At 45.0% G+C, this 18,209-nt stretch overlaps 1 protein-coding gene across 2 annotated transcripts in view; it reads left to right on the top strand.

The window, feature by feature from the left end:
- The first annotated feature begins 796 nt into the window (after positions 1 to 796).
- Memo1 (mediator of cell motility 1) overlaps positions 797 to 18,209 on the top strand; it is a 102,695-nt gene continuing 85,282 nt past the window's right edge. The window contains exon 1 of one of the 2 annotated variants that reach the window (XM_070025319.1): positions 797 to 1,133. In XM_070025319.1, the coding sequence (XP_069881420.1) occupies positions 1,073 to 1,133 (61 nt within the window). In that variant the 5' untranslated portion in view covers positions 797 to 1,072. The remainder of the gene's footprint in view (positions 1,134 to 18,209) is intronic. The other variant, XM_070025318.1, reaches the window with a different exon arrangement.

Raw genomic sequence — 18,209 nt, 5'->3', positions numbered from 1 at the left:
CCGCACCCCGACCTGGGGCTCAGGCAGGCCGGCCGGCCAGCCGGGGGAAGGGGGCTCCGGCCCGCCGCGCGACGGCGCCCTGCTCCCGGAGCTCCGCCCGTGCCGGCGCTAAGCCCCGGAGCGCGGAGCGTGCTCGCCCTGCCTAGGCGGCGGGCCTGGCCGCGGAGCTGGGCATGCTCAGTGGGCCGGACCCGTTAGAGCGGCGAGTAAGGAGGCGCTGGCTCCTCCGGGCCTGCCTTCCCGGGTTCAGGCCCCGACCCTGGGCGCTCTGTGTGTGTGTGTGTGTGTGTGTGTGTGTGTGTGTGTGTGTGTGTGTGTGTGCGAGCGCGTGCGCACGCGCCGACCCTGGGCGCTCTGTGTGTGTGTGTGTGTGTGTGTGTGTGTGTGTGTGTGTGTGTGTGTGTGTGTGTGTGTGTGTGTGTGTGTGCGAGCGCGTGCGCACGCGCGCGCGCGGGGCCGCCGCTGCCTGGCCAGGCCGTCCGGCCGGTCCGGTTTCCGCCGTTAACCTCGCGGCGGGCGGAGCGGCGGGGCGGGGCGGGGCGGGGCCGGTGGGCGGGCGGACCCGGCCTCCGGGTGGGGGCGGGGAGGGTGCGGGAGCCCCGCGGGGGGCGGGGAGGGGGCGGGCGCGGAGTCACGGGGGTGGGGTCACCGGCGGCGGCGGCGGCGGTGGCGGCGGCGGCGGCTCGGGAGGCCGGGCGGGGAGGGGTCCGTGGGGGCGGCTCGGTGGGACCAGCCCCGGCTGGAGAGCGGCGGCGACTCCGGGGCCGGGCTTCGGTAAAGCCGCCGAGGGCCCCGTCTTCCGGCGCTCGCTGGAGTCGGCGGTGATTGTGGCCGCCGCCGCCACCGCCCAGGCTGCCGTCTCCTCCTCCGGGGCCGCCGCCTCCTCCTCCTCCTCCTCCTCTTCCTCCTCCTCCTCCTCCTCCTCCTGGGCCGGGCCGATCCCCTCCCCGCCGCCGCCTCCTCCTGGGCTGGGCCCGCGGTGTCTCGTCCCCTCACCGGGCCGCTCCCGCCGCCGCCGCCGCCGCCTCCTCCTCATTCATCCCCGTGCACCATAGGCGGCACAGGCACCAAGATGTCCAACCGAGTGGTCTGCCGGGAAGCCAGCCACGCCGGGAGCTGGTACACAGCCTCAGGTAGGGCCCGGGCCGCCCTCCGCCCTCGGCCCGCCGGAGCCCGGCCGCCCGGCCCTCGGCGGCGGGCGGGGACCGCGTGGGGCGGGAGCCGGAGCGGGAGCTGGCCCCGCGGCCTGGCGCCCGCCGCCTCCCCCACCCGGGCGGCCGCGGCCGGGGCCTGGCTCCCGCCGCCCCGCGAGCACGCGCCGCCTCGCGGGGAAGGACGGGGTGCCCGGCGCCCGAGCCCCGCGTCCCGCTGCGCCCTCTGTGCCCTCCGGCCCGCCCGGGGCCGCCTCGCGCGGAGCCCGAGAGGAAGTGGCGGAGTCGCTTCCTCCGGCGCCCGGGGAAGGCGGGCGGCCGGTCCCTCAGCCCTACAGTGCCCCGCGCCCGGGGCGGCCGGGAGCGGGAGCACTTTCTCACGTTGCCCGGCTGGGCTCCGGGCTCCGCCGGGGACGGGGGGCAGGGAGGGAACCTGTCAGGGGTTTGTCCGCTGGTGGCCCCCGCGGGCGTGGGGGGAGGCTTTGGGTGGCCTCCCGGCTCTTTTGTGGGTGTTGGCATTGTTGCTGTCACCCTGGGGCAGCTGGAGGTGGCATCAGCACTTTTCCCGAGCAGCCTCTTCATCTCCAAGCGGGTGCTGCACCTACCCAGCGAGTTAGTTGAGGTTTTCACCGAATCCTGCCGGGTGTCTCCAGCTGTCCAGAAAACCCTCTTTATGTAAGAGGGGGAGGAGGAGGACGGACCTGCCCTTTAATAAAGCTTCTGGGATTCCCTTCCGGCCCCACATTTCTGGTGTGTTCAACAAAGAAAAGTTCCTCTGTGGTTCTCTAGCAGTCTCCAGTCATTTGTTACCGGCGTAACCAATAACCAGGGGTGACTTCCTCATACGAGCTGGACCACGTTTCTCCTTGCAGATCATTGGGTTGGGTAGTGAGTGCCAAGGTGTTTTGTGAAGACAAAGATTTGGAAGGGAATTCTTTGCTCTGAGGGTGTGAAACGAGCTCAAGAAGTGCTTGTACCTTACTGACTCACTGAGGATTTGCTGTGTTAAGACACAGAAGAATTAGGAGGATTGGATTTGCAGCTACTGCTCACAAGTAGCTGTAGCGTTGCATTAAGTAAATAGGCCATTCTATGGTTACAGTGGTTTTCCTTCGTGGATTTGAAATACTTTATAGACATTTAATCATTTCTCTCCTGAAACTGTCAGTTAAGCCATTTTGACCAATACGTGTGGAAATGGATGGTGAAATTTAGTGCTGTGCCCAAGACTAAGCAAGTGGTAGAAGAGGAATTGAGAAATGAGAGTCGTTGGCTCCTGAATTTGTCCTTTAATTGTGAATTATTAACATTACTTATTAATGAAGAAGAATAGCCCTCATGGTAGATAAGCTTTTATAAATAATTTTTTTTTTTTGGCCAGCCCTGGGGCTTGAACTCAGGGCCTGGGCACTGTCCCTGAGCTGCTTTTGCTCAAGGCTGGCACTCTGTCACTTGAGCCACAGCAGCACTTCTGGCTTTTTCTGTGTAAGTGGGACTGAGGAATCAAACCCAGGGCTTCGTACATGCTAGGCGAGCACTCTGCCTCTGAGCCACAGTCCCAAATACTCAAATAAGTGTGTTTTGAAGAGCTAAAAGGTATTTTTTGCATTCATGGTTACCTTTTCATGTAGTTTTCAATACCTTATGCAAGTATTTTAAACTTTTGTTGTAGTTTGCATTGGAATGTGGACCAAGTATTCTGGAGGAAATCTTATGGGCTCTTGAACATTCTATGTTTGGTGATATAGCCCACACTTTGATTAAGATCAAAGACTTTTTTTTTTGGTCGTTTGTGAGGCTTGAACTTAGGGCCAGTGCTGTCCCTGATCTCTTCAGTTCAAGGCGAGTGCCCTGCCACTTGAACCACTGTGCCACTTTCAGCTTTCTAGTGGTTTATTGGAGATAAGAGTCTCACGGACTTTTCCCGCCTGGGCTGGCTTTGAACCACAATTCTCAGATCTCAGCCTCCAGAGTAGCTAGGATTACAGGTGTGAGCCACCGGCACCCAGCTATGTAGAGACTGTTCTGTAGAGAATGATATTCTCTTCTTCCCTGAATTCTGGGTGAACTCAGTGATACCATTTTGGAAATGTGAGTTGTCATAGAGAACTCTCTTTGAGGTGAGTGTATATGTGTATATTATGTGTGTGAGAGGTGTGTACATACTTTTTTTAGTTTGAGGAGTAATTGAGGAATTAAAGGTGAGTCTAAAGTAATGTAGGTTTTGAAACTTAATCTGTAATTGTGTGTGTGTGTGTGCGCGCGCTAGTGTTAGTTGTAGGGCTTGAACTCCAGGCCTGGGTGCTGTCCTTAAGATTTTGATGCTCATGGGTTGCTTTCTACTACTTGACTTACAACTCCACTTCCAGCTTTTTCCTGGTTAATTGGAGAGATGAGTCTCATGGATTTTCTCCTGGCTGGCTTTTGAACTACAATCCTCAGATCTCAGCCTCCTGAATAGCTAGGATTACAATGTGAGCCACTGGCACCTGGCTCTTAATTTGTATTTTAAAAGTAAAAGAAGCCAGGCACCTGTGCCTAACGTCTGTTAACCTAGATCAGAGTTCAAAGCTAGTCTGGGTAGGAAAGTCCTTGAGACACTTTATTTCCAACTAACCACCAGAAGAACCAGAAGTGGCACTGTGGCTCAAGTAGTGCTTGAGCTGAAGAGCTTAGGGACAGTGCCCAGGCTCATAATTAACCAAGAGAAAACAAGGTAAAAGAAGTAGACTACACACAACAGCATTTAGAATTGGCCTAGTAACATCTATCCTGAATTTTTTTTGGGGGGGGTCTGGTCATGGGGCCTGAACTCTGGGCCTGGGCGCTGTTCCTCAGCTCTTCAGCTCAAGGCTAGCACTCTACCACTTGAGCCACAGCGCCACTTCCGGCTTTTTTTCTTTTTGCTTATGTGGTGCTGAGGAATCGAATCCAGGGCCTCATGCATGCAAGGCAAGCGCTCTACCACTGAGCCACCTCCCCAGCCCCGGAAAAATTTTATTTATATTGTATTATTTTTTTTTCTATTGGATTAGTCTTAAAACATGAGGATTTAGGAAAGATATGTTTGTTCCTGCTCCTTCTGTGGTTTCTGTAGTGTTCAGGTTGAACCTATAAATTGAGGTGTTCACTTACTCATAGAAATGAGTGAAACCATGTTGTTATAGTTCTCTAACTGTTAGATACACATATATCTTCATTTTATTTTCTCTCTTATGCTAGATCCATTGATATAGGGTAGTGTAAATTATCATCTTCCCTCAAGGAATTTATAGTTTATTTGAAGTAAGCTGTAACTCAAGGCAGCAATTAAAGATTGAGTTAGTGCTGTTAGGAGTTCTGAGAGTGGTGTCACTTAGAGTTAGGGTTTGAATTGTGCTTAGAAGGAAGGCATTTGGACGAGTTGGGAAGGTGGCTCAGTGGTAAAGCGCTTGCCTTTCATGCATGAGGCTCTGGGTTCAATTCCTCAGCACCACATGAGCAAAAAAAAAAAAAAAAAAAAAAAGAAAGAAAAAAAGCCAAAAGTGGTGCTGTGGCTCAAGTGGTAGAGAGCTAGCCTTGAGCTGGAGAGCTGAGGGATAGCGCCTAGGCCCAGAGTTCAGGCCCCATGACCAGACCCCCCCCCCCCAAAAAAAAGGAAGGCATTTGGAACAGAAAGAAAAAGCATTGAGTTAGGAAACAACACAGATACAAATGTAGGTAAATATAAGCATTTAAACTCAATAAAAATGGGAGGTTTTCAGGGGTACAGTTGATAGGTCAGGAAGTATAGTTGGGAGCTGGAGATGTTTGTGGATATTAGTCATCGTAGGGTTGGACTTAGTTGGCAGTGAGCAACAGTAGAGATTTCAGAGTTGGGGACTAATATGCAAGTAGTATTTTAAGAAAATTAATCTTACAGTAAGGTTAATCCTTGCTTCTTTATTGGTGCTGCAGGGATCAGCACACTGTGGCCCACATCCCCAAATCCAGTCTGTGCCTTTTTTTTTTTTTAAACAGTCGTGGGCCTGAACTCTGGGCCTGGGCACTGTCCCTCAGCTCTTCATTTCAAGGCTAATGCTCTACCACTTGAGCCACAGTGCCACTTCCAGCTTTTTCTTTTTGCTTATGTGGTGCTGAGGAATCAAACCCAGGGCCTCATGCATGCAAGGCAAGCACTCTACCACTGAGCCACCTTCCCAGCCCCCAGACTGTGATTAAAAAAAAAAAAGTTCATTTACTAAGCATACTTTAAAAAACGTTAACACGTTGTTTAAAAAATAGCAACTGGAAATGCAACAAAGATCACATGTGGAACTGATAGATTATTTGAAAAAAAAATAATTGGCTGATATCTAGTATAGGTTAGTGGTTCTCAGAGTGTGACCAGAACTAAAGTCTGTTCTTTCCAGATATGGTACATCTTTTCATTTCATCATATTCAGGCCATTACCTTCTAGCTGGAGAATTAGAATTCCTTTTAACCACTGCTGTCTGAATAAGCTAATGACAATTATTCTTTTTTTTTTTGGTCGTGAGCCTGAACTCTGGGCCTGGGTGCTGTCTCTCAGCTCTTCAGCTCAAGGCTAGCGCTCTACCACTTGAGCCACAGCACCACTTCTGGCCTTTTCTGCTTGTGTGGTGCTAAGGAATGGAACCTAGGTCCTCATGCATGGGAGGCAATCACTCTACCACTGAGCCACCTTCTCAGCTCCATGACTATCATTCTTTTGATCATTTCTTCACTGGTCCATCTTGTCTTTTGGACGAGGTTTGAGAACCTCTTTGTCATCATCTTGTCTATTGACAGTTCTTTGTTCTACTAGTGTGTGTGTGTGTGTGTGTGTGTGTGTGTGTGTGTGTTGATCCTGAGGCTTGAAGTAGGCCTGGGCACTGTGTGTGTGTGTGTGTGTGTGTGTGTGTGTGTGTGTGTGTGTGTGTGTGTGTGTGTGTGTGTGTGTGTGTGTGTGTGTGTGTGTGTGTGTGTGTGTGTGTGTGTGTGTGTGTGTGTGTGTGTGTGTGTGTATCCTGAGGCTTGAAGTAGGCCTGGGCACTGTCCCTGAGCTCTTCAGCTCCAAGGCTTGCATTCTGCCATTTGAGCCACAGCACCACTTCTGACTTTTTCTGCTTATGTGGTGCTGAGGAATCAAACCCAGGACCTCATGCATGCAAGGCAAACATTACCACTGAACCACCTTCCCAGCCCGACAATAGGGTATTTTAAAAGTAGTTTTATTGCTAAGTGCTGATCTTGGGGCTTGAACTCAGGGCTTTGTCACTGTCCTTGAGATGTCCCTCTCCACCCCCCAGTCTTGGGGCTTGAACTCTGAGCCTGCACACTGTCTCTGAGCGCTTCAGCTCAAGGTGAGCACTCTACCATTTGAGCCACAGTGCCAGCCCAGGCTGGCTTTGAACTGAGATCCTCAGAGCTAGGAGCCAGCAGTGACTGGCTTATACTATTGTTGTTTTTTTGGTGAACATATTTGTGATTTTTGTTTTTGTAGAATAGATTGTTAGGTCATGGTTTAGACAAGTTTTAGTAGATTCTGCTGAAGTTGTGCATGCTAGCTTTACAGATTTACACTCCTACCAGAAATACATCAGAGGTCTAGTTACTAAGATCCTTGTTAACACTTGGTGTTGTCAATCAGTCTTTTTTATTTTTAGTTATTATGGAAGGATGTGTACATTGCATTACATTTTAAATTGCATTCTCTAGTAACTAATAAAATGGAGCACCTTTTTGGTCTTTGGCTTTTACAAAAATACACTTTTATCGTTATTATGAAGGTGTTATACAGAGAGGTTACCATTTCATAAGTCAGGAAATGAATGTATTTCTTTTTAGGAGAATGTGGCTTCTGGACTTTTGCTTTTGTGACTTGTCTGTTAAGTTTTGTCCCTTTTTTCTATTGAGTTGTTTACTTTTCATAATGATTTGTGGTTCTTAATTTTAGATACAGTCATTTGTTAATACAGTAAATGTTTGGCAGGTATACTACACTGTGCATATCCTTTCTGGAACCTTGGTGTTTTAGTATATCAAGTTCTTAGTTTTATAGAAGTTCTACTTGTCAGTTGATTAGTGTTTTTTTTTTGTTGTTGTTGTTTCATGTACCCATAGATACATGACACTCTGCAAGACTGGTATTATTTGGTATTATTTCCATTTATAAAGGTGAAAACAATGACTCAGAGAGGTTAGGTAAGTTGTTTAAGGTATAACAGGTAAGTGGAGGGACCAATTTGTCTCTACAATGAGAGCTAAGTGTTAAAGAAAGCACTGTAGTCAGATGTTGTCCTAAGCACACAATTTTATTTGTTTCATATTTTCCCCAAACTACAGTATGAATATTTAACTTATTTGCATATTATTTGTAGTTTAAAGCATTTTTTTGAACTTTTCTTTTTGTGTGCTGGTACTGGGGCTTGAACTCAGAGCCTTGCACTGTCAGTTTTTCTACTCAAGACTGCTGCTTTAGAGGATTGCCAGTGGCTCATGCCTGTAATCCTAGCTACTCAGGAGGCTGAGATCTAAGGATTGCAGTTCAAAACCATCCTGGGCAGATCATCTATGAGACTCTTATCTCCAATTAACAACAGAAAACTGGAAGTGACGCTGTGGCTCAAGTGGTAGAGTGCTAGCCTTGAGCAAAAAGAAGCTCAGAGCAAAAAAAAAAAAAAAGAACTCAGGTGCTGACCCTGAGTTCAAGCCCTAGGACTGGCCAAAAAAAAAAAAAAAAAAATCAAGCTGCATATAATCCTAGCTACTCAGGAGGCTGAGATGTGAGGATCAGGGTTCAAAGCCAGCCTAGGCAAGAACGTTCAGGAGACTCTTGGAAGTGGCACTGTGGCTCAAGTGGTAGAGTGTTAGCTTTGAGCTGAAGAGCTGAGGGTCAGCACCCAGGCCCAGGGTTCAAGCCCCACAACCGACCAAAAAAAAAAAAAAAAAGAAAAGAAAGTTCATGAAGCTCTTATTATCTTCAATAAACCACCAGAAAACCAGAAGTGGCACTGTGGCTCAAGTGCTAGAGCACTTGTCTAGAGCTGAAGAGCTCGGGGACAGCGCCCAGGCCCAGAGTTCAAGCCCTACAACTGAGGGAAAAAAAAAAAAAAAAGATTGCTGCTCTACCATTTAAGCCATACCTCCATATTTGGCTTTTGGATTTGTCTGCTTGGGCCAGAGTTTGAACTGCAACCTCATATCTCATTCTCCTGAGTTGCTAGAGATACAGTCCTAAGCCACTAGTGCCCACTTGAACATTTTTCTTCCTCTTCTCCTCCTCTCTCCTCCTCTTCCTTCTTCCTTCTCCTCCCTCTTTCCTCCTCCTCCTCCTCCTCCTCCTTCTCCTGTTCTTTCTTCCCTTTCCTTCTTCCTTCTAATGTTCTTTTAAAGAATATTACTGGTTTTAATTGATGTGGTGTAAAAGGTAATTCCTCTACTAGGGACATTCATTTATTATCTACCACACTTATCTTACCCTTCTTGCTTTACTAGCTCTATGACCAGTGGAATATTTTTGCTTTTTTTGGGGGGGGGGTCCGGTCATGGGCCTGAACTCTGGGCCTGGGCACTGTCCCTCAGCTCTTCACCTTAAGGCTAGCACTTTACAACTTGAGCCACAGCACCACTTCTGGCTTTTTTTTCTTCTGCTTATGTGGTGCTGAGAAATTGAACCCAGGGCCTCATGCATACAAGGCAAGCGCTCTACCACTGAGCCACCTTCCCAGCCCTTGATTTTTACAATGATCCACTGATGAGGCATTAGGTACGGCAGACAGTTCTTCGGCCCATCTCTGTTTTGCCATTTTATAGATGAGAAACGTAGACTTGGAGGAGGCCTTATTTCCAGAGACATACTGCTGGTAATTGATGGAAGTAGGATTTGAACCTAGACTTCTGACTCTTGGGATCAGCAAACATTTTTACAATTACGAACTAAATGTGTTGAATAATAAGGTAACAAACACATAACCAACACACTTCTTTTTGGTATTTCTGCGGTTTACCAGTTATTATTCAGTGTCTTGCACTTGCCAAAGAAGCATTCTACTTAGCCTTGTAACTAAAATATATGATGAGGGCTGGGAATGTGGCTTAGTGGTAAAGTGTTTGCCTAGCATACATGATTCCTCAGTATTATATAAACAGAAAAAGCTGGAAGTGGCACTGTGGTTCAAGTGGTAGAGTGCTAGCTTTGAGTAAAAGAAGCTCAGGGACAGTGCCCAGGCCCTGAGTTTGAGCCCCAGGACTAGCAAAGCAAAAGCGAAAACAAACAAGAAAACTAAATATACAATGAATGTTCATTGTTGTTCATATCATATTAATTCTTGTTTTTTTAAATTAAATTTAATTTTTTTATTGTGAAAATACTGTACAAAGGGGTTACAATTACATGGGCAAATAATGAGTACATTTCTTTTTTTTGGGTCCGGTCGTGGGGCCTGAACTCTGGGCCTGGGCGCTGTCCCTCAGCTCTTTAGCTCAAGGCTAGCGCCCTACCACTTGAGCCACAGTGCCACTTCCGGCTTTTTTCTTTTTGCTTATGTGGTGCTGAGGAATCGAACCCAGGGCCTCAGGCATGCAAGGCAAGGGCTCTACCACTGAGCCACCTTCCCAGCCCATGAGTACATTTCTTATCAAGCATTGTAGCCTCTTCCTTTGTTTCCCCCTCCTATCCCTTCCCATACTCCCCCCTAATTCTTGTTTTTGATACTGGTCCTCAAGCTTAAACTCAGGGCCTCAGTGCTCTCCCAGAGCATTTTTTTTCTTTTGTTTGTTGAGGCTTGAATTTAGGGCTTGGGTGTTGTCTCTGGACATTTTTGCTCAAGGCTAGCACTCTACCACTTGAGCCATAGCTCCATTTCTAGTTTTCTGGTGGTTAATTGGAGATAAGAGTCTGATGAACTTTCCTGCTTGGTTGATTTTGAACTAGGATAGTCGTCAGATTGTAGCCTCTTGAGTAGCTAAGATTACAGGCGAGAACTAGCTTTCTTGCTCAGGTCTAGTGCCCCACCACTTGAACAACAGCTCCACTTGCAGCTTTTTGGTGGTTAAAAAGTCTCACGGACTTTCTGCCTCTGCTGGCCACTGCTGGCTTCAAATCGTAATTCTCCTATCTTGGCTTCCCAAGTAGCTAAGATTACAGGTGTGAGCCACTGTTGCTTGGCTAGTCCTAGATTTTTGAATTGGGTCTAACAAAATTTGGTACTTAGAATAGACTTTATTTAACATTCAGTGATTTAGTGATGAACAAATTGAGTTTTGCTTTGTGAAAGTTACTGCTTTAGGGACTTTGGGATAAAACAGACAAAAATTTTTAGTGTTACATTCTGATTGGAGGAGACAAATAATAAGTACAGTGTAAGACTGGGCCAGTTCTTATGCCTGTAAAACCCTATTCAGGAGGCTGAGATCTGAGGATGATGGTTTGAAGCCATTCCCACCAGGAAAGTCTGTGATTCTCTTATCTCTAGCCAGGAAAAAATCAGAAATGAAAAGCTAGCCTTGATTGAAAAAGCTTAAGGACAGTGTCCAAGCCCTGAGTTCAAGCCCTAGGACTCTATGAGCATGCAAACACCAACCTCCTCTACCTCCCTCCCCCAGTTTAAGTATTCTAGATAGAGGAAATAGGGAAACCATATGAAGAGTTACAAAGTAGAGTTGCCTTGTAGGGAATGTGAAAGGCTGGGAGCTGAGGTAATTTGTGAGGGATGTTGAGGTAATGTGTGAATAAAGAAAGACTTGGAGGAGGTAAAAGAGCAGTATATTTTCTGGGGATAGATAATTTTAGGTAAAGGATATGGCAAATTCAAAGGTTTTGAGGCTAGAGCAGGCACGAAGTATTTGATGAATATCAAGGAGATGGGATAGAGCATTGTAGTGGGGATAAAGTGAATTTGGACAGGAAAATACGGTCTGAATCAGGAGAAAAATGGCTAGGAGCATGATAATAGTTTTATGATTTACTTCCTGAGGACCAATGAAAGGAATTTTACTTGAGTGAGATAGTCATTGGTAATAGAATCTATTTTATAGAATCACTTGGGCAGAGGTTAAGGTAGAAAGGCATGGGGTAGAATCAGGGAGGTTAGGAAAGCTGTAATCTAAATGAGAGATGGTAGTGGCCTGTACTGAGTAATAGCATCAAGGAATGGATATATTTTGTATGCTGTCCTTGTACATGCTAGGCAGTCATTCTACCTCAGAGCCATTAATCCAGCACTGTGGATGTGTTTTGAAGATAGAACTGAGATTTGTTGACATACTTGAAGTGGTGTTTGAGAGAAAGAAGTGTCGTGAATATCTCTTATTGAAGTTTATCCCTAAACACTTGCACAAATGGGGTTACTGTTATCTGAAAAAGGGAAGACTTTTAAGTAAGAGGCACAAATTTGAAGGGGGAAAATTAGGGACTCAATTTTGGTTTGAGATGTCTAATATGAATGTGGAATATAGGGGAAAGTTATTACATTGATGATAAAGCTAAGGGTCTGGAAATCACTATGAGAATGAAATCACTAGAAAAAGAGGTTCAGTGACTCAGCTGGAGTTTAGAACATTTCCAGCATGAATAGGTTGGGGAAATTAGAAAATACTGTAAGGAGACAAATTAAGTGTCTCGTGAGGAGGAGAATGACATATTCTAGATGCCAAGTTAAAAAAAATGATTTAAGTTTTTTAAACACTGATCACGCAGATTTGCCTAGGCAGTTTTCTTTGCCAAATAAATGTAAGCTTAGCCCATCCTTCTCTCCTTTCCCCCCTCCTCTCCTTTTTCTTCCCTCCCTTTCCCCTTTCCTGCCTTCTCTTCTCCCTTTCCCATCTCCACCCTGTCTCTCTTCTCACAGGTGCACCTCTACCACTGAGCTACATCCCCAGCCCCTCCTGAGTAGCTAGTTTTACAAGTGTGAGCCCACTGGCACACAGCTTCCATCCTATTCTTTTCAGAGAAACTAAGATGTAAGTCAGATACTTTTGTTATTTTTCTTCATGGCATCTTATTTAAACTTCTTACCAAAATAAAAGGTTTTACATTGTATATTCTCTGGTAAACTTTCTGATTTTTTTTATTATTTCTCCTTTCATTTATGCGATTGTAACATTCTTACTGTTCCTCAAATGTATTAAGATTATTCTTTCTTTAAGACTTTTGCATAGAGCTGGGTGCCGGTGGCTCATGCCTGTAATCCTAACTACTCAGGAGGCTGAGATCTGGGGATTGCAGTTAAAAGCCAGCCTGGGTAGGAAAGTCCGTGAGAATCTTATCTCCAAAAAACCACCAGAAAACTGAAAGTGGAGCTGTGGCTCAACACTTTGAGTGGTAGAGCACTAGCCTTGAGCACAAAAGCTCAAGGACAGTGCCCAGGCTCTGAGTTCAAGGCCTATGACCAACAATAAAAAAATGTGTGAAAGTAGTTGCGTCCTGGCAGTTCACTCCTGTAATCCTAGCTTCTCAGTAAGATCTGGGGATGAGAGTTTGAAGTAAGCCTGGGCAGGAAAGTCTGGGAGACTCTTCTCTCCACTAAACCACTCAGAAAAACCTGAAAGTGGCCGTGTGGCTCAAGTGGTAGAGCACCAGCCTTGAGCAAAAAAAATCTGGGACAGAGCCCAGGCCCTGAGTTCAAGCCTCAGGACTGACACCAAAAAAAAAAAGTGTGAAGGTGCTTTTTCCAAAGTGTTCTTGGAAATAATTACACACACACACACACACACACACACACACACACACACACACACACACACACACACACACACACACACACACACACACACACTTTTTGTTTTTGTTTTTTGTCGGTCGTGGGGCTTGAACTCTGGGCCTAGGCATTGTCCCTCAGCTCTTCAGCTCAAGGCTAGCACTCTACCACTTGAGCCACAGCACCACTTCTGGTTTTCTAGTGGTTTATTGGAGATAAGAGTCTCATGGAGTTTCTTACCTAGGCTGGCTTTGAACCGTGATCCTCATATCTCAACCTCCTGAGTAGCTAGGATTACAGGCGTGAACCACCAGCACCTGGCTATTTATGTCTTTTTATATAAAGAATTTATGGTCAAATAAATTTAGAGGGGCTGGGATGGTGGCTCAGTGATAGAATGCTTGCCTTGCATGCATGAGGCCCTGGGTTCGATTCCTCAGCACCACATAAGCAGAAAAAGCCAGAAGTGGCATTGTGGCTCAAGTGGTAGAGTACTAGCTTGAGCTGAGGAGCTGAGAGACAGTGCCCAGGGCCAGAGTTCAGGCCCCATGACCAACCAAAAAAAAAAAAAAATGTTGTATCTGTTTTTCTTGGTTAGGTCCTGAAACTTGGAATAGATTTGTTATACAGTTAATTATGTGGTCTGTCTTGGTAAGTATTTCATGTTCATTTTAAAATCGTGAGTTTTCTTTGGGTGGTTAAACACCCTATTTATGTTAATTAAGTTGGATTACTGTATTTACATCTGCATTCTTGTTGATTTTCTTTTTTTTATTTCTGTCAGCTATATCAGGGGTCACTAAGACCACTCTAAGGTTTGATGAGCTATTAGAAGAACTCACAGAGCTTAGAAGTGCTGCTGTTATTTTTATTATATGTGTATATATATATATATATTACAGCTGTTATTATATCTATATATAGAGAGGAAAAGAGAGAAAGGATACAAATTAAAATAGCAAAAAGGAGAACTGCATGTGGTAGAGTACAGGAGAAACCAGGTGCATGTGTCTTTTCCTGGTGAAGTAGTGCTGACTGTGCTTAATTCTCTGTAAATGGTATGTGAGTAGCACGAAGCATTGCCAACCGGGCAAAGTCACCGAGCTATTGGTGTAGAGTATTCCTGGGGTTTAGTTAAGTAGGCCTGGTTCATCCTCATGACTGACCTTAGCTGCTCAGATTCTAACTACTGACATCTTATAAGAGGTCACACTGTGAACAATGTGGCCCAAGATTCACCATAGATCGTATAAACTGTCTGGCAATGATAGTTAAAAAGATTTGTGATGAAGTATATATATAACTTAAATGTTACCATTCTAGCACTACTTCAGTGTACTTCTTTGGCGCTGAGTATACTCATAGTGTTTGCAACTATTACCACTATCCATCTCAAAACCTTTTCACCTTCTTCAACTGAAAGTCAGCATCCATTTCAGTATCCCTAGCCATAGCAGCCATCACTGTGGCACCCTTTGTGTCTGGTATATGTCATTTAGTATAATGTTTTCAAGGTTGATTCATGTTGTAGCATGGATCAGAATTTCATTCCCTCTTAAGGGTGGAAAATAATCCAGCGTGTGTATATATCATATTTCCTTATTCATCTGTGGATAGACACTTTGGATTCTCTATGTCTTCTAGTTATTGTGAATAGTGCTACTAAGAACATGAGTGTAGCCTGGTGCTGGTGGCTCACACTTGTAATCCTAGCTACTCAGGAAGCTGAGCTCTGAGAATCGTGATTCAAAGCCAGCCAGTCTCTATCTGTAAGACTCTTATCTCCAATTAACTACAAGAAAACTGGAAATGTTGCTGTGATTCAAATGGTAGAGCACTAGCCTTAAACTAAAGAGCTCAGGGACAGCGCCCAGGCTCAGAGTTCAAGCCCCACAACCAACCAAACAACCAAACAACAACAACAACAACACGAGTGTACTCATATTTGAGTCTCTGTTTCTAGTTCTTTTATGTAAATACCTAGGATTAGAGTTACTGGGCCTTGGGGTAGTCCTGATGTTTAGCCTCTGGGGACTTCCAGGCTGGCAGGCTGCAGCAGTTTCGCCACTTTGCATGCATGAGGTTTGTAATTTCTCCACATTCTTGACAACACTAGTTACTTTTTTTTTTGTCTAAATAGAAGAAAAATTCTTTTTTTCTTCATTCTTCACTTGAACCACAGCTCTAGTTCCCAGATTTTGGTGGTTAATTGGAGATGAGTCTCATGGACTTTTCTGCCCAAGCTGGCTTTGAACTGTGATCTTCAGATATCAGCTTCCTAAGTATTTAGGATTATAGGTATGAGCTACTGGAGCCTTGCTTCTGTATTATTTTTTTTTAACATTGTATTTTTTTCCATTACAGCTCCTAAATTGTTATATGTATGTGAAAACTATTTAGGATACTTATATTAATTTTCATTATTGTAATACTTTCTAGTTGATTCATTTGAATTTTTCCAGAAATATATTCCTATCATTTTGTGTTCATTGACAATTTTACCTCCTTTCCAAATTTTATATTATTATTGCTTTTTTATTTAATAGTGTTGGTTAAGTATATACCTAGAAAGCTATAACTAACAGTGATCATGATTATAATGGAAATGCTTCTGTGTTTTCCCATCATACATATATTAGGCTTCTAACTTTCATGATAATTATGTACTTTTTTTGGATTCAGGAGTTAGGTATTTTTTGTTATTTGTTTCCTGGAGATAATAGGAATGAAGCCTGAAAGCTTTCTTGGGAAAGTTATCTTCCATGTGTCTTTCTGGTGTTTCCCAATTCTTCCCCTGCCTCGTCCTCCTCACTTCTCCCCTCCCTTCCCCTGTCTTCCTCTGTTTCCCTTCTTTCTTTTTTGTTTTGGTTGGCTGTGGGGCTTGAACTCATGGCCTGGGCTCTGTCCCTCAGCTCTTCAGCTCAAGGCGAGTGCCCTACCACTTGAGCCACAGCGCCACTTCTGGCTTTTTTTCGGCTTATGTGGTGCTGAGGAATCGAACCAGGGCCTCATGCATGCGAGGCAAGCACTCTTAGCACTGAGCCAGCTTTCCAGCCCCAGATCTTAAGTAGCTGGGATTATAGGCGTGAGCCACCATAAGTCTTAAAAATTAAAGCTGTTCTTTGAAAAATTATTCCTATGTCATCTCTATGTGTGTGTCTCTTCTTCCTTTCTCATTTGATTGTATTATGCGTTGCTTTTTTTTTTTTTGTCCTGGGGCTTGAACTCAGGGCCGGGGGCACTGTTCCTTAGCTTTTTTGCTTAAGGCTAGTGCTCTACCACTTTGAGCCACACAGCTCCACTTCCTTGCTTTGCCTTTTTACACTTAGCAAATTTAATAATTGAAAATCTTTTTACAAGAGTCATTCTGCTTATAACAATCCCCCTTTTTTTTGAGGGGTGGTCATTTCTTATTCTAGTTTTTCAGAAGAAGTTATGATACATTTACTATGATGATCTATGTAAGGTCCATTCCTCGACGGCTAACAGACCTCACTCAGTACCTGTGTAACCTAGGCAACTGGGACACCTGGAAGAGGTCACATCTGCATCCGCTGAGGTCACATCTTAATCTGATGTGGCTACACCTTTCTCCCACCTGGTCCCACCTCTTACCTGGTCCCACTTCCCTTTACCTGGATACACCTTTCCCCTCTCCTCCCCTATATATAAGGCCTAACCAACAGCTGGACGCTCTCTTTTGCCAGCTGCATAGAGTGCCAACCTTGCCTGGTCCCAGCAGGTCTACTGAATAAACCTACCACTTACCTGAATACCACGTGCGTGGTGCTGTTCTTACTCGGCCACCTCTTTTTAAAAACCTAACAATCTAGAGTTGCTTAGCATATAAAATGGCATTTGATTCTAGTACTTGTTTTCAGTCTATGTGAGTTATATCTATCAATAGCTATCAAATTAGAAACTAAAACTGAGAAACTTTAAAAATATTTTCTTTTAATTTATTTGCAAGAAACAGTAAGCCTGGCTAAGTTTTAAGGGATATTCTCAGGTGTTTTGTAGAATGTTCCCTCAATCTGAGTTTGTTTGATGTGTTTTTTTTTTTTTCATATATTAGGTTTTGTGTGTGTGTGTGTGTGTGTGTGTGTGTGTGTGTGTGTGTGTGCTTGTCTGTTGGTTGGGGGCTTGAACCCTGGGCCTGGGCATTGTCCCTCAGCTCTTCAGCTCAAGGCTAGTGCTCTACCACTTGAGCCACAGTACCACTTCCAGCTTTTTCTGTTTATGTGGTACTGAGGAGTCTAACCCATGGCCTCATACATCCAAGGCAAACACTCTACCACTGAGCCACCTTCCCAGCCCCTAGATTGTGGATATAGAGATGGATACTATAAGTTGAAAAGGCCTCACATGATAAAAATCTTAATGAGTTAACCTTGATCCTTCTGTGAAGATAGTGTGTTTGCCAATAAGATACCAGTGATTTTTATCCAAAATTATTTTGGAGTCATCAGAGTTAAGTGCAAATACATTAACAAAAGCAAATAATGTTTTAGCATTATGAAAATGCTTTTGACTTGACAGACCTTCTGAAAGGATCTTAGAGATCACCAATAGTCTGCATGCCATTTTGAGAAGTTCTGGTATATAAAATTCCTTCTAGATGGGAGGTACAGGTTTACACCTATAACCCTAGCTATATTGGAGGCTGAAATCTGAGGATCACTGTTGACTCCAGCCAGGGCTGAAAAGTCTGTGGAGCTCTGGCTCAAGTGATATAGACTGCTAGCCTTGAGTGAAAAAGCTAAGGTAGTTCAAGGCCCAGTACTGAACACACACACACACACACACACACACACACACACACACACACACACACACACACACACACACACACACACACACACACACACACACACACACACACACACACACACACACACACACACAGAAAAGTCTGGCTCAAGTGATATAGACTGCTAGCCTTGAGTGAAAAAGCTAAGGTAGTTCAAGGCCTAGACTGAGTACACACACACACCCTAGTACACACACACACACACACACACACACCCTAGTACACACACACACACATACACACACACACACACCCTTACCCACCCTTACCCTTCCTTGGCAAATAAAAATGAGGAAAAGAGAAAAAAAGAATTCTTCTTTGTAATGGTTCTCAATCTTAATTCACCTCCCCCACAGCTAGCATTCCCTGTGCAATCTCACATACACTTTTCCATTAGTTACAGTGACTCAGTTTGGCATAAGTCTCAAGAGAGATGTAGGGAAGTGTGATTTATAAGTCACCAGTGATTTTGATATATTTCTTTGCTTTTCACAAAATATAATAAGGAATGATTGGGTTAGAATAATTGATAGTTGAGAATCAGATACATGTCCCTCCTTCTCTCCCAT

This window comes from Dipodomys merriami, unplaced genomic scaffold (genome assembly GCF_024711535.1).
Source record: "Dipodomys merriami isolate MVZ:Mamm:240054 unplaced genomic scaffold, mDipMer1.0.p SCAF_17, whole genome shotgun sequence".
Lineage (NCBI taxonomy): Eukaryota > Metazoa > Chordata > Mammalia > Rodentia > Heteromyidae > Dipodomys > Dipodomys merriami.
The sequence above is the reverse complement of the archived record's forward strand: the minus strand, read 5'-3'. Positions and strand labels throughout refer to the sequence as shown.